The following is a 15,000-nucleotide window of genomic DNA, read 5'->3' as shown; positions in this document are numbered from 1 at the left end:
TCCTCATCTTCTTTAATCTCCTCTTCACGTCTGCTCCCCCTCTCCTTTACGGCATCCTGGACAAGGATGTTTCCGCGGAAACACTCCTCAGCATTCCGCAAATCTACAAGTCGGGGCAGGATTCCCAGGTTGGAATTTAATATATTCTACTTCCCTGTTATACAGAGAAATATTTGCAAACAGGGAAATATTTGCAAACATTTGAAAGACTTCTAAGTGAAGTTATTTGTTATTTATTGATTTAATGCAAATATTATGTGTTGTGCCACAGGCCTATTTGCCATCCACCTTTTGGCTCTCCATTTTGGATGCCTTCTACCAGAGTCTGGTGTGCTTCTTCGTCCCTTACTTTGTGAGTCCCGCTGGTTCTCCATCAATTCACTCATTCACTCACTCTCACACACCAGCATGAAAAGAACTGCTGATTCTGAGTTCTAGAAGGAATTTGATATTGAGTTCTAGACAGACTTTGATATTGAGTTCTAGTCAGAATGCCTGTCCAGACTGCCATGTTTCTCCTTCACGTTTAGTTTATATTTCCAACCAGGTGTGCACTGTACATCAGGTTTCTAGCACAGGATTCTAGAACAGGATTACCAGAAGAAGCTTGTGCTCTCCTTTTCAGAATGCATTTCAGAAGTTATTGTCCAGTATTGCGATGTTTTCTTTTAGCCCTCTGAACGTAAACAGGATTGACAGTTGTGTTTCTTGGGTTTCTGTAGTCTGTCCAACTATTGATTAATGCATGCATTACCACACTCATTCCCATGTGGTCAGTGTAGCAGGCCTACCTTCAATCGTTTGACCGGTGTCTGGCTAACTGCCCATATTCATCAAGGCAGACTTTCAGGATCTCATTCAATGTCTTTTCTTGCATAAATTACACGCCTGACGCCTCAATGTTTGCATTATTTCTACAATCTACCAGGTCATTCATTCTTTAAAGTCACAGAACTCCTCATGTTTTACCACAGTGAAGGTTACATTTCTTGACTGCCCATTGTATTCATATTTCCTCATTGTATTCTTATTTCCTATACAATCCTAAATCATGTGGCCCATTTAAGTTGATTTCAGTATTTGAGAAGCAATAAACATTCTCAGTCATGAGCTTACGATTGCAACTTTGCCCACAGCATAGGAAAGCAACATGCTCACTCCAATGGGCACATGGCCTTATATAATGTAACAGTATAGAATGCCATAAGCAGGTATTTGACATTGACATTGAAGTTATTTCTGATCTTCTCACTAATGATTAATTTTGGCGTGTCTGCCTTCCAGGCCTACGCCGGCTCTGACATTGGTGTCTTCTCCTTCGGCTCGCCCATCAATAGTGCCGCCCTCCTCATCATCCTGCTGCACCAGGTCATCGAGAGCCGCACACTGGTGAGCCAATCAGGGTTTTGCACACTCAGTGGGCAGCCAATCAGATGTCCTGATATAGAAGTTCTGCCTTCTGCTCACCATAAGGTTAACCACCCAAGGACCCACAGACATCTAGAGAGGAAAAGGAAGAGCTGCGTGAGGCAAAAATGTATTGGGCGGCCACAAACATGCTGTGTTGTCAACTTCTAGCTGTATTAGTGAGAATACTGCTGACTATTAAAGCTGTGCTAGTACACTGCATGAAAATGATCAGGCTTTCGTTCTTGTCCTGTCACACTCCTGTTTGAGACGGGTGGAGATTCAGTGGAGATATCCATGTAGAAAAAGCTCTTAGACCAGGACCAGGCTTAAACCGTGGAAAGCACAGCCCTTGACGTAATAGCTAGGCAAAGAGAAGTTGGCATTAAATACAGTGTCCTTATAGCCCAATACATTAGAGCACATAATGGAATCAGGATGTACTAACAGTGTCATGTCTTTGTGCGTGTGTATGTTTGTTTTCAGACATTGTTGCATGGGGTCGTGTTGATTGGCAGTGCAGTATTCTACTATGCCTTTGGCCTGGTATTCAGTAAGATCTGTGTGACATGCAACTCTCCCACAAATCCTTACGGCATTGAATTACAGATGATGTCCGAGCCCAGCTACTACTTTGTGTGTTTACTCACAACAGTGGTGGCCCTGCTTCCCAGGTAAGCAAAAAGACACACACACACACACATACACACAAAAGGAACAAACTTTCATTTTATATCTCTGTCTGGTCATGCTTTATTCATAGTCCTTGCCACTTGAGTACACAAGCAAGACACACACAATAAAAAACATTTTGTTTTCTGCATGGAAAGTATGACCTCATGTGCTCTCTCTCTCTCTCTCTTGCACTCTTTCTCTCTCGTGCTCTCAGAATCTTGATCCGTGCTTTCTATAACACCATCAGTCCATTGGATACAGTAAGGGCGGCAATCATGGAAAGACTCCACCCCGAAGAGTACAGGACATGTGTCAGTCAGTGGAAAGACCGCCTCCAGTCCAAGAGTGTCCAGAGTCCCCGACTACCCCCTCCCAATCTCAGCCTCAACGCAGACCCTCCCCACTCGACAGACTGCCACCCAGAAGCCCGTTCTGTGCTCTCCTGACCAGAGGACAACACTATAGTGTCATCAGCGTAGAGATTGGCAAAAAGCCTTAACCAGTCAGCTGAGAGCTGTTTGGTCTGTTGAGAGCAACACTGCAAGCAGTCTTCCAGATCAGCTGAGCGAGATGAGAGGACGATGACGCTGACGCTGAGGGAGATGTTTAGGGAGTGACCATTCTGCTGTAACTGCTTACTTGCTTTATACTGTAGCAAAGACATTAAAGAAATGCATTTTAGAAATGCAATTTACTGAGCAAGTTGAAGGCAATATTTCAGCTCCCCTACTCCATGGTAAACTGGCCTCTGGTAATGTTAAACCGAATGAAAGGTTTGACCAGACTGACCTAAGTGAAGTCAACTGGAATGTCCCACTGTCCTTTGGGGGGAAACCAGGTACTTTTTCATGAGAGACTGACTAATGTGGGGTTATTGGGTTAATTAGCATGCCAGCGGTTGTAAATTATCCAAATACTTAATGCAGCCGTGTGCTGTATGTACTGTATTTTGGCATGTTTTCGAAAGTTATGTGCGTATTTTATACTTTTTGTTTTTATACGGACAGCTCAATGTGAAGAATGAATTCATGTGCAATTTCTTGAATGTTTACAGCGACGCCTGGTGGTAAGCAGCGAGGAGAGCGCCTCCCTACGCTGTAGTTCAACCATCTTCTGTATGTTTTTGTTGTTTGAATCTGTTTACACGGATCAAACAATTGGACTAAAACTACCAAACTAAAGGCAGCTGTGACAAGCAACAGAATCCATCTCATGTGCTAACGAATTTAGAAAGCGGTACTAGCGCCTCTCCGAATTGTTTCGCCTTGCCTATGAACACAAGAAATTATTCTGAAATGTGGTAGCCTAATATCACATTATTATTGTGTGATATTTTTCATACATTCTGATATTTATATAGACTAGGCCTACTGGTCGTCGTACTGTGTATATAAAAATGTTTTGAAAAGACCTTTTGTTTGTGTCGGTGTGTTTCTTTTGTTTTGTCAGCAGCCTATATTCTCAAATTAGACCAATTGTTTTTTACAAAATTAGCTTGCTCTTGTCTCAAAGCATGTTCTTGTCCATCCTGTGCGTTCAGAAGCGCATGCAAGGTCCTAGATTGCAGAATCTGAAACCTAACAAGTAACAAGTAACAACTAACATCCCATTCTGGCAGGTGCAGGACAAAATAATGTTCGCAACACTGTTTTAAGCTCTCATATTTAATTTTTTTAAAAGGATAGGCAACGTTTTAACCCTGTTGGGTCTTCTTCAGGCAAAAATAGTTTTGTCAACATTTAAATAAGCCTACAACGACCTATCATGGGCGTGTCTTTAAAAGTTCTCTTTTTTCACACATGGTGCTGTAGCTCGAATGCGTGGTAGACTTGTGTTGTTTCGTTAGGCTACTTGACCATTTATGTAATAGGCTACATTAATCACAAGCTGGCACCACTGGGACCGGGAGGTCTCTCAGTGTACGACAGTAATAAGTGCGTTTAATGAACACCTGCAGTCTGAGGATGAGTACGTGCAGTTCGACGCGCTCTGATGGGGAGCTCACGGACGAGCTGGAGTCGGTCAGGTGAGCCCGCTTTCACATGTGATTTATTGTGTGAAAGTGTGTGACATGTTATTCTCAACAAGGTAACGTGTATCCTGCTAAACATTAGCCAATATGTTGACCATAATGTATGGCCTAACATATGTTTTCTAGACTTATGGTGTCAGTCATCTGACGGAATAAAAAGATGTTTGGCTATTGATATGGCTCATCTAGTTTCGCTTAAGAGTCCAGTGTCTGAGAAACCTGTTTAGGAAACCTGCCACTCTCATGTTGCCTAGGGTGTAGAAGGGTTGAAAAATGTGTTGTTAAATGGGTGCTGTAGAGAATACTATACATGAGGCAGCAGTTAAATAAATTAAAGAAAAAAGATTGTTTGGTAAATGTTTGACTCTTTGCAGTAAGTGACTTGAGCATATGCGCCTGTTAAATTTAATGGATTGAGGGCTATTACCTAGATAATTCAACATTTGCCTACTAAAGTTGTGTGTGGGCATAGTCTACTTTGATAAAGCATCACTGGAAAATATCCATAGAGCAAGATGCAGAATGAAACCTGCCTTTGTCTTCTCTATGCTGATTGAGCTCTTATGAGATGTTCTCCTATTTCTTAATTTTAACTTCTGAGAAATAGAGGGGGGGTTTGCCTCAGCCTTAAAATAAAAAAAAAATGTAAATACTATTTATTTTCCCTTCTCATTCTATTTATTGTTAAGAAGGGAGAGATTATCTGAGATCTTTAGGCCTACTTCTTGTGTTATTTCTTTATTGCTTTATTTCTTGTGAGACTTTTTCTTGTCTTTCTTTGAGATCAGAAGTGTAATCTAGAACTTAATGTTTAGGAACGGGGTCCTTTTTGTTAATAGTTTAGCAACAGAGGTCAAACCCTTGTTGTCTGACAACAGAACAAGAAAACCAGCGATAACCAAACACTGCATGCAGCTGAGCCTGTGCAGACACTGCAGATGGTGAAATGGGGGACATGGAAAGAATGGGTGGGTGGTGATAGGAAGTGTTAATCCCTAACAGTCAACAAGTAGACATTAATTTCAGCAACCACTGATCTTTGATCTGATCGAAACTGGATATGGACATTCATTTTAAAATGCACCTGGTATTTTAACTATTCAACTATAATACGTATGTTGATTTTCTCAACGCAGAGGTCCCATTCTAAGGGTTTTTTTTCTGTGTGTGTGTGTGTGTGTGTGTGTGTGTGTGTGTTAGCTGCACATGACAGCTATCACACACACACACAAACATTCTTGGTCCAAACAGGCTATGTTCCATTTAAAGAATATGCTCTGAAGTATGTTGTCATGCAAGGTTTGTGTGATAAAGTGCATCTCCCAATCTGTCAGCAGGAAACATGGCTAACGTCATCCTGCTGACACATTTCCTATCTCACATAAAAATTGTTCTCAACTTCTATGTCAGTTGAGCAATCACAATTTCCCAGCAAGTACTACCTGACATGTAGGTATAGCAATAGCCTACATGTCTTAATAACTGATTCATTTGTTAAGTTTAGGACTATTATGTTCTTTTGATCACCTGTGGATTGGAACTAAACTGTCAAGATTTGGCATTCTGACGTGATATCGACAAATCAAGATATTTCCAAAAATATACTGAGATAAATTATCAAAGATATACACGGATCAATTTTATGCAACCTTGACAGGAGGGGGGTAGAGTCCTGCATTCTTGCTAAATTCAGCAAAAAAAAGTAGCATTGCAAGTTGCTCGAGCTCCCTCAGTCCAAATCTAGTAGAGAACCCTCTCCTGGTCTCTTTTACAGCTGGTACCATTATGACCTCTCACGCCACGCTGCAGAAGCGCTGTTGCTGTCCAATGGGGTTGACGGTAGCTTTCTCCTGAGGACCAGCCAGAAGGGGCCTGATTGCTTCGCCCTCTCTGTCAGGTCAGAACATCAATCCACTCTTTCATCATTATCTGTCTTACTGTAATAACTATGGCTGCCATTTTATAGATTTGGTGCTTTTTAAATTGTTACCCCAAAAAGATTGTGTAGTGGGGTAAAGTGCAGTATGTGTTATAAATTTACATTTATTTTTTAGAAATTCTGATTCATAGAAGAAATAAAAAACAAGCTTTGTCTCAAGTGAACTCGTTTGAAGAAGTTGAATCATTGGGATGGGATGGTGTTATTGGATGAGTTCTGTAGTCGGACTGATCATTTTGGACAGTATAGACTGGTTGGACAAATGTGAGTAAATGAATCTACAGTCAGGTTTGCTCCAATATACTGTAGGTGTTAGTGTGGGAGGGCTCCAATAGAGGTGTTCGTCGGAAGGCCACAGATCACTTCTCCTGACAAGTAGTTTCGTCCTTTATCTTCTCTGCTTCTGTTTTTCACTTCTCTTTTCTTTATTTAGAACGTATGTGTGTATGCACTATTTTGCATCAAAAGATATAATCTACATTTTCTGGAGCATAATCTACCTCCTCCTCATCTGAAGTGTAATTCAAGCTAACAAGCAAGTGGGAATTTGGCAGATCTAGCAATATAATCCAAAAACATTTTGGTTATTCGTATATCAGTACTGTTGGTACTATTAGTGTCAATACTTGCATTATTGCCCATAGGCCACATTGCATTCATGGAGTGTGTTAATGTAGCTGATGAACAAGTGCAGAAATGTAGCTTTTCCCCCTCGACCCTAACAGATTGTCTTAGGTTCGTTTTGGTCTGTTTGGGTCATTTACTTTGAATCTCCCCTTCTGTGAAAAGGAAGTGTCGTTAACGTGCTTTCATTGCCTCTGTGGTCCCTCAGGGCAAAGGACTCAGTGAGGCATTTCCATGTGAGACGAATCTGTGGGCGCTACTCCTTTGGCTTCAATGAGTTTCCGTCCTTGCTGGAGTTCACCAGCCATATGGCCAACCAGCCGCTCTTGGGCAGTGAGTCAGGTACTCGAAAGTGTTTGTACACACACTCTCTCCCTCATTCATCCGCATGCAAGCTTCCACTCATTCAAACACAGTTATGCATTCACACTAATTGAACCGTGTCTTTGTTTATCTTCATGTTTTTAACGTCTCTGTTTCTGTTCCTCTTTCCCTTGTGTGGTTCCACCTAGGGAACCTTATAGTTCTCAAGCACCCGTACCCCCGTGAGGTGGAGGAGCCGTCCATCTACGAGGCCGTGTCCGTGCACACAGCCATGCAGTCTGGCCGTAGACACTCGGACCTGGTGCCCACTGCTCCGGCTGTACGTCCAACCTTGTCTCTCTTTCTCCCCTTTCAATTTTAAATGTGCAGGAGATATAGTTATTGAATGATTCGTCACAAAGTTGTGATGGAGGAAACTCGTTATACTTGTAAGAGCAGCGTCTTGAATAGTGTCTATTCGCAAGCTAAACTTTCTATGTTCACATCTGACCATATCTGACCTTTCACTTGCAAGTTCAGTTAATTCTCTGTGAGTAAATGATCACTTCCCTGTGAATTTATAGCTTGGCACCAAGGAGGGCTACCTGGTGAAGCAGGGCGCTATTGTTAAGGTAAGAGAAACAGGGGATGAGACCTATCGCAGGGTTGTGGAATTTCAGTACATTAGAGTTGATCTTGGTTTCAGGCCTTGTAATCTAAGATGAAGGTGAGCAGTGTAGGTTTGAAGAGCCATGGTTCTCGTGGGCTGTGTTTTGTGTCAGCTGGCTGGATTGCTTACTGTAAGCAGTTCTGTCGATTTGAGCTCTTTTTAAAGATCACTGATAAAACGTATCTCTGCTCTCCTCTGATAGAGCTGGAAACAACGCTGGTTCACACTAAGCAGAAATGAACTGAAGTACTTTAAGGATAAAATGGTGAGTTTTATTGTGTCTCTTGTCTTTGCAGCTTTATTTTCATTATTTCTCATGGTGTAATGTTTTTCTCCATATTTTGGTTTTTACCTTTTATTTATTATTATTATTTTGTATTATTTATAAATGTTATTTTCTTTGATGATTGAAATGTTTGGTCAGTTAACTTTTATGCAAATCCTGTGTCCAAGTGTCTTAATATTTTCATGTTTCATTTGAACATTTAATAATCTCCTCTTCTCTCCTTCATATCTCATACTCCATTTCAGTTTACAGAGCCGATTCGGACACTGGATCTAACAGCATGTTCCGCAGTCCAGTTTGACTACAGTCAAGAAAGGGTTAATTGTTTTTGGTGAGGCTTGTTTTAATTCTCCAGAACTCTGTTCAAGAGAATTGTTCCATAGAGATGTTGTACTGTATTAGTGTGTTCATGATGTGTTTGACGCACGTACGTATGTGTGTGCGCAATTGCCCGTGGGTGGCAGCTGAACTTGATTTCCTGAATTGGGGATGTGAATATATGTCAAATGAGGAAGCTGGGCACAGAAACAGAAAGACCTTCAACTGAACATTTTTAGGTCCAGCAGGGACCTCAATCTCACTCAGACACGGTATACAGAGATCCCCCTCTGTAACAGCCCATTCACCAAACCCGCACTCCTGGGTCTCAACTACTGTGTGTTCTTAGTATTGTAAATCAGCTATTTTCAACCTGCACCAGTGCTATCTGTTCAATAATTTCTCCATTATATATTCATTTGTTTCCCATTCTCTTCCTCCTCTCCGGTCTCCGGTCGATCTCGGTCAGTCTGGTGTTTCCAGAGCGCACGTTCTACCTGTGTGCCCGCACTGGAACTGAGGCTGATGAGTGGATCAAGATCCTGCGCTGGAAGCTAGTAAGGGCTAACAGCTCAGACACACTTACTCTACTCCGTCTCATGTCAGAGTTAGCACTGATTAATTGCTGTTAAACAATCATGTTACTGTGTAATGTTGCTGCCACATTTGTTAATCAGGATTAGAAATCATAGAATCACCTTTATCTATGATGTTTATCTGGAACATCTTAATATAAGAAACATATTCATAAACATAATATTTCAGTGAAGTGTGTACTGTATGTTTATCCTGTTATTTAACAATGACCCCCTTATAACTTGGTCTGTATCTCTTCTATCTTCTTCTGTGCAGTCCCAGATAAGAAAAGGCAGATGACAGACAGAAGGAGAAGGAGATTGAATAACAAGCAGCCTGCCACTGAACGAGCAAACAGTTAAACCTCAAGTTTAAAGGCTCAAGTTCTGTCACATGCATTGAGGAATGTGCACTGAACTGTACCTTGTGTCACTGCGACGGGCTGAAGGGAACCGTGGAGGTGGATTCCATTACATCATGGCTCCTGGTATTTTCTCAACAGTTACTTCCTGGACAGAAAGTGCCAGAGCCCATTAGTGGAAACATGCAGTTATGTTGTCAAGATCCAGCCATGAACACACAATCAGCTGATCCAGTTATTCACTACCTGAGTTTTTAAACCATGAGCCCATGAAAGAACATGAAACACTACAAATGTGATTTTAATGGAGGGTATTGCCTCACCTGTGGGTTGTATATGGAGACTTTGAACCCCTTTTTGCTTTTTCCTTCGGCATCTCTACACCTGTCAGAAGCATACTGTAGCTGAGAATGGCTTCTCGTACACTTAAAATGGAATAGGCTCTTGTACACATAGCACTCCATAGCCTGTTCCGTCAGTGTCTTTCTGTCATCACATTTTAACAGCTGGTCTTGGGACAGATATTATTTTCCTTAACTTGATTGATGTCTTGAAAACACAGATTGTATTGTTGATCTTGGAACAGATTGTACTTTAATGAAGTGACAGCAACTTCGCAAAGGCAGTCTATGTTCCAAAGACCAACATCTCTGAACAATGGCAACTGGTTGAGTGAGGTGTCAGCAAGGCTATGGTTAGAGGGCTGGTTCCCATTGATTACACCATGATCAAAATATCCTTTCTGTTTGGTACTGCGTAGCATAGCCACTAAAACGGGGAACATCTGAATGTGAACAAAACACTTCTTCTTCTTTGTGTAAATCTGAAAAGGAAAACCAGGCCTTTAGTTGGAGTTATCCCAACACCACTGGGCACTAATAGGCTTCTGGAGAAATTACTTGTCTGTACATTACGATTACAACCAAAGTTGTTGCGTGAAGGGTTTGGAGCTGATAGTGTCCTTGTATTCAGTGAGCTGAAAGTGCTCCAAACTGAAGTACTCCAATATTGGAATCAAGTGATGGACTCATGTCAAGTGTTTGTAAAGTAATGCATAACCCAGGGATCATCCTCACAGCAAATGTGTGCAGCTAATGATATTTATTTGGAAAAATAAAAATAAATAACTTGTAATAAGGTCATGGAGGAAATCTCATCTTCTGTCTGTGTTACTGTCTAAGTTCTTGTTTATAGGCTGTCAAATAGATCGTATGGGGTTTACTTTTTTACTCAAATTCTTAGAAAGACAATACAAATGATCTTCTGAAGTCTTGGTATTTTCCAACTTTGTTGCAGATCTTAGTCTTTACAAGCTAATCTGGGGTTACACAAGAGAGCAGTTACATAACAGAAAGTAGCCATTAACAGGCCAAATCCATAAATCCATGGAACTAATGACCTTTCCTTGCTATTGTACCTTTAGACAAGCATAGTAAATCTCTTCAGCTCCATTCACTGATGGGATTTAAGCCAAATACTATTTTCAGTAAGTCTACAGTCAATATTTTGACTAATCCCAGCCAGTATGTGTTGCCATTTTTATGACAGTTGTGTTTGCACAACAAATGTGTAGATTTGAACAATCAAACAGACTACAATGGCATTCCAATAGACCGTATTTGTCAGGTGCTTATTGTTTGATATGAAAGGCAACAGTCCTTTGTTTTAAATCAAGTATGGGAATACCTGTTGAAAATGATTTGGATTTCATTACACCCTATAATGGTCGTATTTGTCAAATACCCTATAACTGATTGGCTCTTACTATTGGATACTCACACAACACTCCCCATCAACCATGTAATTTTACAACTAGACATATGGCCACTGCATGAAGCGGCCACCAAAGTACAGCCACCACATCCATAAAGCATGAATTACGGTTTATTCTGTCACTTAATAAAAACCCATACTGTCACAAAAACTGTTCTGCAAGTGCTGTCTTAAAGTACTCTGTTCATAATGGAGTAGATTTTTATTGTCCCCACTGTCCCATGACATGAACACAGGCACAGTGGTTATTAAGTTCTTCTGTGAAAACTGCTTTAGGTCAACATGACTTTTGCAGGGGCCAGTACAGCTAGTGGAGCTTAATGCACACAAGAATGTGCAAAGATAATGGGGTGATACATTTTAAAAGCATCTTCTGTGTCCCTCTCAGTCATGGAGACTTGCCCTTTATACACCAAAGATGATATTTTATTATTAGAAGAAAATAAAACAAAACAAGCTGAGCAGGTTACATTCATAAGGAACAACATACAGCATCATAGACTTTCAGACACATAAACTAGAGCCACAGCCAACATTGTGTGCGTGTCTGTCTTTGTGTGTGTTTGCGTGTGTGTTTGTGTGTTTGTGTGTGTGTGTGTGTGTGTGTGTGTGTGTGTCTGTACAGGAGACAGATCTATGATGTCCTCCATGGTTGCAGTTGTGTACTGTCCATAAACCAATGTAGGTGTGCAAACGCATTGGGACTTCATTAGTGGTTGGTTTGTTCTTATGCAACCTCGACCACTTGTCTCAGCTCTTCAATCAGAGGGCCAAGCTCCTTTTCCAGACTGATGATTAAACCTGCACACAATGTTCCAATAGCACACATTACATTCAAGAGATTACTGGATGACCGACAGCTTGTGAAGCTATCGTACAGTAAATTAAGACAGCAAATACACAGGCTACTAAGGTTTGAATATGGTATTAGTTATCTAATGAATGTAAAACTTTTTAGAGTTTATGTTTACACTGACCTGTGTTGGCACTACTGCTTGCAATAAAACTGATGACCAGGGGTAACCGGTTAAACTGCACAATCTGAAAGAGAAAATGACTTCATTAGTCACCACAGCTTCAGTACTCACCACAACACAGCAGAAAGAGATCCGGCTGCAGAGCCGCAGACATGCAGCAACAGATCTACCACAGCGGATTTACCAGTGCATTAGCGCAAAGCTGAAACTAGTTTAGTGGCTGATCTGTCGTGTTGTATTTTATACTGTCTGTGGGCAGTCAGTTTCAGTGTTGTATCCTGAGTTTTCTTTCTTTATTTTTTTACATTTTTTTTTAAACAGCACATAACAATTCAGAGGGGATTATACTGTCATTATGACCATGTTTGACGATAGTGGGACAGATGTCTGTTGCTCGCCGACTTTCCCTGAAATTAGGTAATTGTAAGACTCCAACGATTTGAAGGGCTTCAATGGCTGTCAAAAGAGTCTGACGAAAAATAAGAAGAGCACATCATAATTTTATGGTTTTTCTATCAAATCATAGGTCTTCTAGGATGCTGAGATCATTTTCTAATGTGAATGAAGAGGATGGGGTCAACCTTCTCTGGTGAAAGGTCACCAATTTTAGATTCTGATTCTATCTTAGCTACATCCTGGATACCGTCCCCTTGCACCATCCTGGATACCAAACTAGCCACATGCTGGTTTATAATCTTAAATTGGTGGAATTCAGGTCTGATGCGCGTTCATTTAAAGTGTGTCGAAAATTAGAATGGTAAAAACTAATTATCGTTGGTCTTCTATTTCTCAATTAGTTATGGGTGTATTTTGGTGTAACATCCATTAAACCAATGAGTGACATCTACCATTCCCTTTAGAGCAAGGGCTGCAAAATCAAAGAGTCTGTTGGCATTTTGATGACAATATATGAATGACTGAATACTATATTGCCAAATGTATTGGGTGTATGAACTTGACTGAGTCCTGACCTCAACCCAATAGAACACCTTTGGGATGAATGAGAGTGGAGAGCCAAGTAATCTTATCCATTCTCTGTAAATGACCATTAAAAGTTGACACAATAATAAGTTAGAGTAAGCTATTAGGGAAGTTAAACATCGGCGCAAGTGTTAGCTGGTAGATCCGCTGTGGTAGATCGATAGATTGTTGTCTGCAGCTCTGCAGCCGGATACTATTGACATAGCATAACATCATATTTTCTACATTGGAATGCCACAGTTTTTTGACATGCTGTTCAATAATCACTAGTCAGCATAAGAGTGATTCTCAGGACAACAGAGTGCGTTCATGCACTCCCACATTACTACCTCTATTACTTGGGCACAGTGATATCCAGGATTTCACACACTGTACAGGGCCCTCTGGTGGTTAGATGTGATGATGATCATGATTTTCATACAACAGTAGGCTACTGCATACCATGACATCCGTAGACTGTATACTTTTGCAGTCCTCTTTAAAATAAGTTTTTTTTTCTGTGTGTGTGTGTGTCTGTGTGTGTGTGTTTGTGTGTTTGTGTGTTTGTGTGTTTGTGTGTCTGTGTGTCTGTGTGTCTGTGTGTCTGTGTGTCTGTGTGTCTGTGTGTCTGTGTCTATGTGTCTATGTGTCTATGTGTCTGTGTGTCTGTGTGTCTGTGTGTCTGTGTCTGAAAGGCATGGACTCATACCTGGTATGTGTTGTAGTAGCATATGATGCTCTTGTTTTTAGACAGGCCCAGTTTGCTCCCCTGGTCAGTGGCGAGTGCAAACGTGGACAAGAAGCCTGGCCGGAGTGCATACTCTGGGGCGTTGTCATTGGCGACTATGGGAAGGAAACGCACATTACATGTATTTAATGAGAAGGACTGACGGTTCCTTCTAAACTGAACATCCTGTTCATAATGCTTTTCAATGCTATTGAACCATTCAGTACCTCAATAACATTAAATATTCATATTCATTCATACTCTCTCAATAGATTGTGTCCTAATAAATGTTTAGTGATCAACTCTACATATACTGTATGGGTCTGTGTGCGCATGTGTTTGAGTAAAAGTCTTAGGTTCTAACTCTATTAGATAGCTATGTAGAAGCTGTCAGAATGGCCACTCTCACAAAACAACAACACAACTGACACCAGGGTGACAACTTAAGTCACATGAGTATTATATCTGAGAGAAAACAGCTAACACCCAGCTCCTGACAAACCTCTTGTCTTCTGTGTTTAAGAAAGGAATTTACTCCCATGACGTAGATGGATGGAAAATGCACTTAATGAGCTAATATCACTACCTTTGATGACTGGAACGCCATCTCTGTCTGTGACTACAATGGCATGAAGACCCTCCACACTATAAGAAAGAAAGAAAGAAAGGCATTACATTTAAGTTTCACGGTTTCAAGAACATTAGTCAAACCTCAACTTTCCACATACTTCCTCAACGATCTTGCAAAGCGATCATATCAAATTTGTATTGTATTAGTGTGTACATGAAAGTCCCATTGTTAAGTGCCAATGAAATAGCAAGGGATGAAAACCAGTGCAGCCTGGTAGCGTATTTTGACACAGACATACAACATTCCTCACAGTGATGCAGCTGGACAGATGACAAGATGCACTGACAGGTATTGTAATGGCATATTAATTACATCAGTCGCTCCACACGAATGTAAAACTATACATTAATTAAGGATTAAGACGTTAATTGTTTCCGATAGTGCATCCCGTGGAGCATCAATGCTGATGTCAAGACGATTTGTTTTTAATGAGAAGTAACATTACCTGGGCAACTGTTTATACAAGTATCTCTTCAAGTCCTGCAACATTAGATAAACCATGAGGACAAAGTATTACACACTTGAACTACAAATGACAAACAAAAGAGTCTTGAAATAAAGTTATTGAAACAGAACAATTTCTAAACAAACTGCAAATCCTGAAGAATACTTACATCCGCCATGTTCAGATGAACGGCACGTTGAGCTGTTCCGCCCGCCACCTTGGGAACAAACATGAAGACAGAGACTTGGAGTAAATTTATTTTGAGGTATCTAAAAGTTAGCGAGCTGCCTAAAAAT

The 15,000-nt window shown here is 40.8% G+C and overlaps 4 protein-coding genes across 6 annotated transcripts in view; 3 read left to right on the top strand and 1 right to left on the bottom strand.

The window, feature by feature from the left end:
* Positions 1-3,461, top strand: part of atp10d (ATPase phospholipid transporting 10D) — a 27,050-nt gene extending 23,589 nt beyond the window's left edge. Inside the window, exons 19-23 of one of the 2 annotated variants that reach the window (XM_062523332.1) lie at positions 1-128; positions 272-352; positions 1,285-1,389; positions 1,894-2,081; positions 2,297-3,461. The exon at positions 1-128 is cut by the window's left edge and continues 73 nt beyond it. In XM_062523332.1, the coding sequence (XP_062379316.1) occupies positions 1-128; positions 272-352; positions 1,285-1,389; positions 1,894-2,081; positions 2,297-2,528 (734 nt within the window). In that variant the 3' untranslated portion in view covers positions 2,529-3,461. Of the gene's footprint in view, positions 129-271; positions 353-1,284; positions 1,390-1,893; positions 2,082-2,296 lie in introns of those variants that run through there. The other variant, XR_009936580.1, reaches the window with a different exon arrangement.
* Positions 3,462-3,888: 427 nt separating this feature from the next.
* On the top strand, positions 3,889-11,055 carry dapp1 (dual adaptor of phosphotyrosine and 3-phosphoinositides). Of its 2 annotated transcripts, XM_062523329.1 has the most exons (9): positions 3,889-4,108; positions 5,889-6,011; positions 6,886-7,019; positions 7,190-7,320; positions 7,565-7,612; positions 7,853-7,915; positions 8,182-8,267; positions 8,724-8,811; positions 9,107-11,052. In XM_062523329.1, the coding sequence occupies exons 1-9, from the start codon at positions 4,026-4,028 to the stop codon at positions 9,128-9,130; spliced, it is 780 nt and encodes a 259-aa protein (XP_062379313.1). In that variant the 5' UTR covers positions 3,889-4,025; the 3' UTR covers positions 9,131-11,052. The 2 variants fall into 2 exon arrangements, with proteins under 2 accessions (XP_062379313.1, XP_062379314.1); XM_062523330.1 differs by lacking the exons at positions 3,889-4,108; positions 5,889-6,011 and adding an exon at positions 6,079-6,317 and having other exon boundaries at positions 9,107-11,055.
* Positions 11,056-11,368: 313 nt separating this feature from the next.
* Positions 11,369-15,000, bottom strand: part of lamtor3 (late endosomal/lysosomal adaptor, MAPK and MTOR activator 3) — a 3,901-nt gene continuing 269 nt past the window's right edge. Inside the window, exons 2-7 of the mRNA XM_062523331.1 lie at positions 14,874-14,921; positions 14,705-14,739; positions 14,215-14,273; positions 13,611-13,744; positions 11,942-12,005; positions 11,369-11,765 (exon numbers count right to left, since the gene is read on the bottom strand). Of these exons, the coding sequence (XP_062379315.1) occupies positions 11,692-11,765; positions 11,942-12,005; positions 13,611-13,744; positions 14,215-14,273; positions 14,705-14,739; positions 14,874-14,882 (375 nt within the window). The 5' untranslated portion in view covers positions 14,883-14,921 and the 3' untranslated portion in view covers positions 11,369-11,691. The remainder of the gene's footprint in view (positions 11,766-11,941; positions 12,006-13,610; positions 13,745-14,214; positions 14,274-14,704; positions 14,740-14,873; positions 14,922-15,000) is intronic.
* Positions 14,490-15,000, top strand: part of rrh (retinal pigment epithelium-derived rhodopsin homolog) — a 7,330-nt gene continuing 6,819 nt past the window's right edge. The window contains exon 1 of the mRNA XM_062523327.1: positions 14,490-14,547. The gene's annotated coding sequence lies outside the window, so the exon portion shown is untranslated. The remainder of the gene's footprint in view (positions 14,548-15,000) is intronic.

The sequence above is a fragment of the Sardina pilchardus genome, chromosome 20 (assembly GCF_963854185.1).
Source record: "Sardina pilchardus chromosome 20, fSarPil1.1, whole genome shotgun sequence".
NCBI lineage: Eukaryota > Metazoa > Chordata > Actinopteri > Clupeiformes > Clupeidae > Sardina > Sardina pilchardus.
This window is presented reverse-complemented; position numbering and strand designations above follow the sequence as displayed.

Bases quoted from the DNA above. Each gene is read 5' to 3' on its own strand.
- dapp1 (XM_062523329.1), top strand. From the start codon at position 4,026: ATGAACACCTGCAGTCTGAGGATGAGTACGTGCAGTTCGACGCGCTCT. The intron at 4,109-5,888 runs GTGAGCCCGCTT...TCTCTTTTACAG, and splicing joins GACGAGCTGGAGTCGGTCAG to CTGGTACCATTATGACCTCT. The intron at 8,812-9,106 runs GTAAGGGCTAAC...TCTTCTGTGCAG, and splicing joins AGATCCTGCGCTGGAAGCTA to TCCCAGATAAGAAAAGGCAG.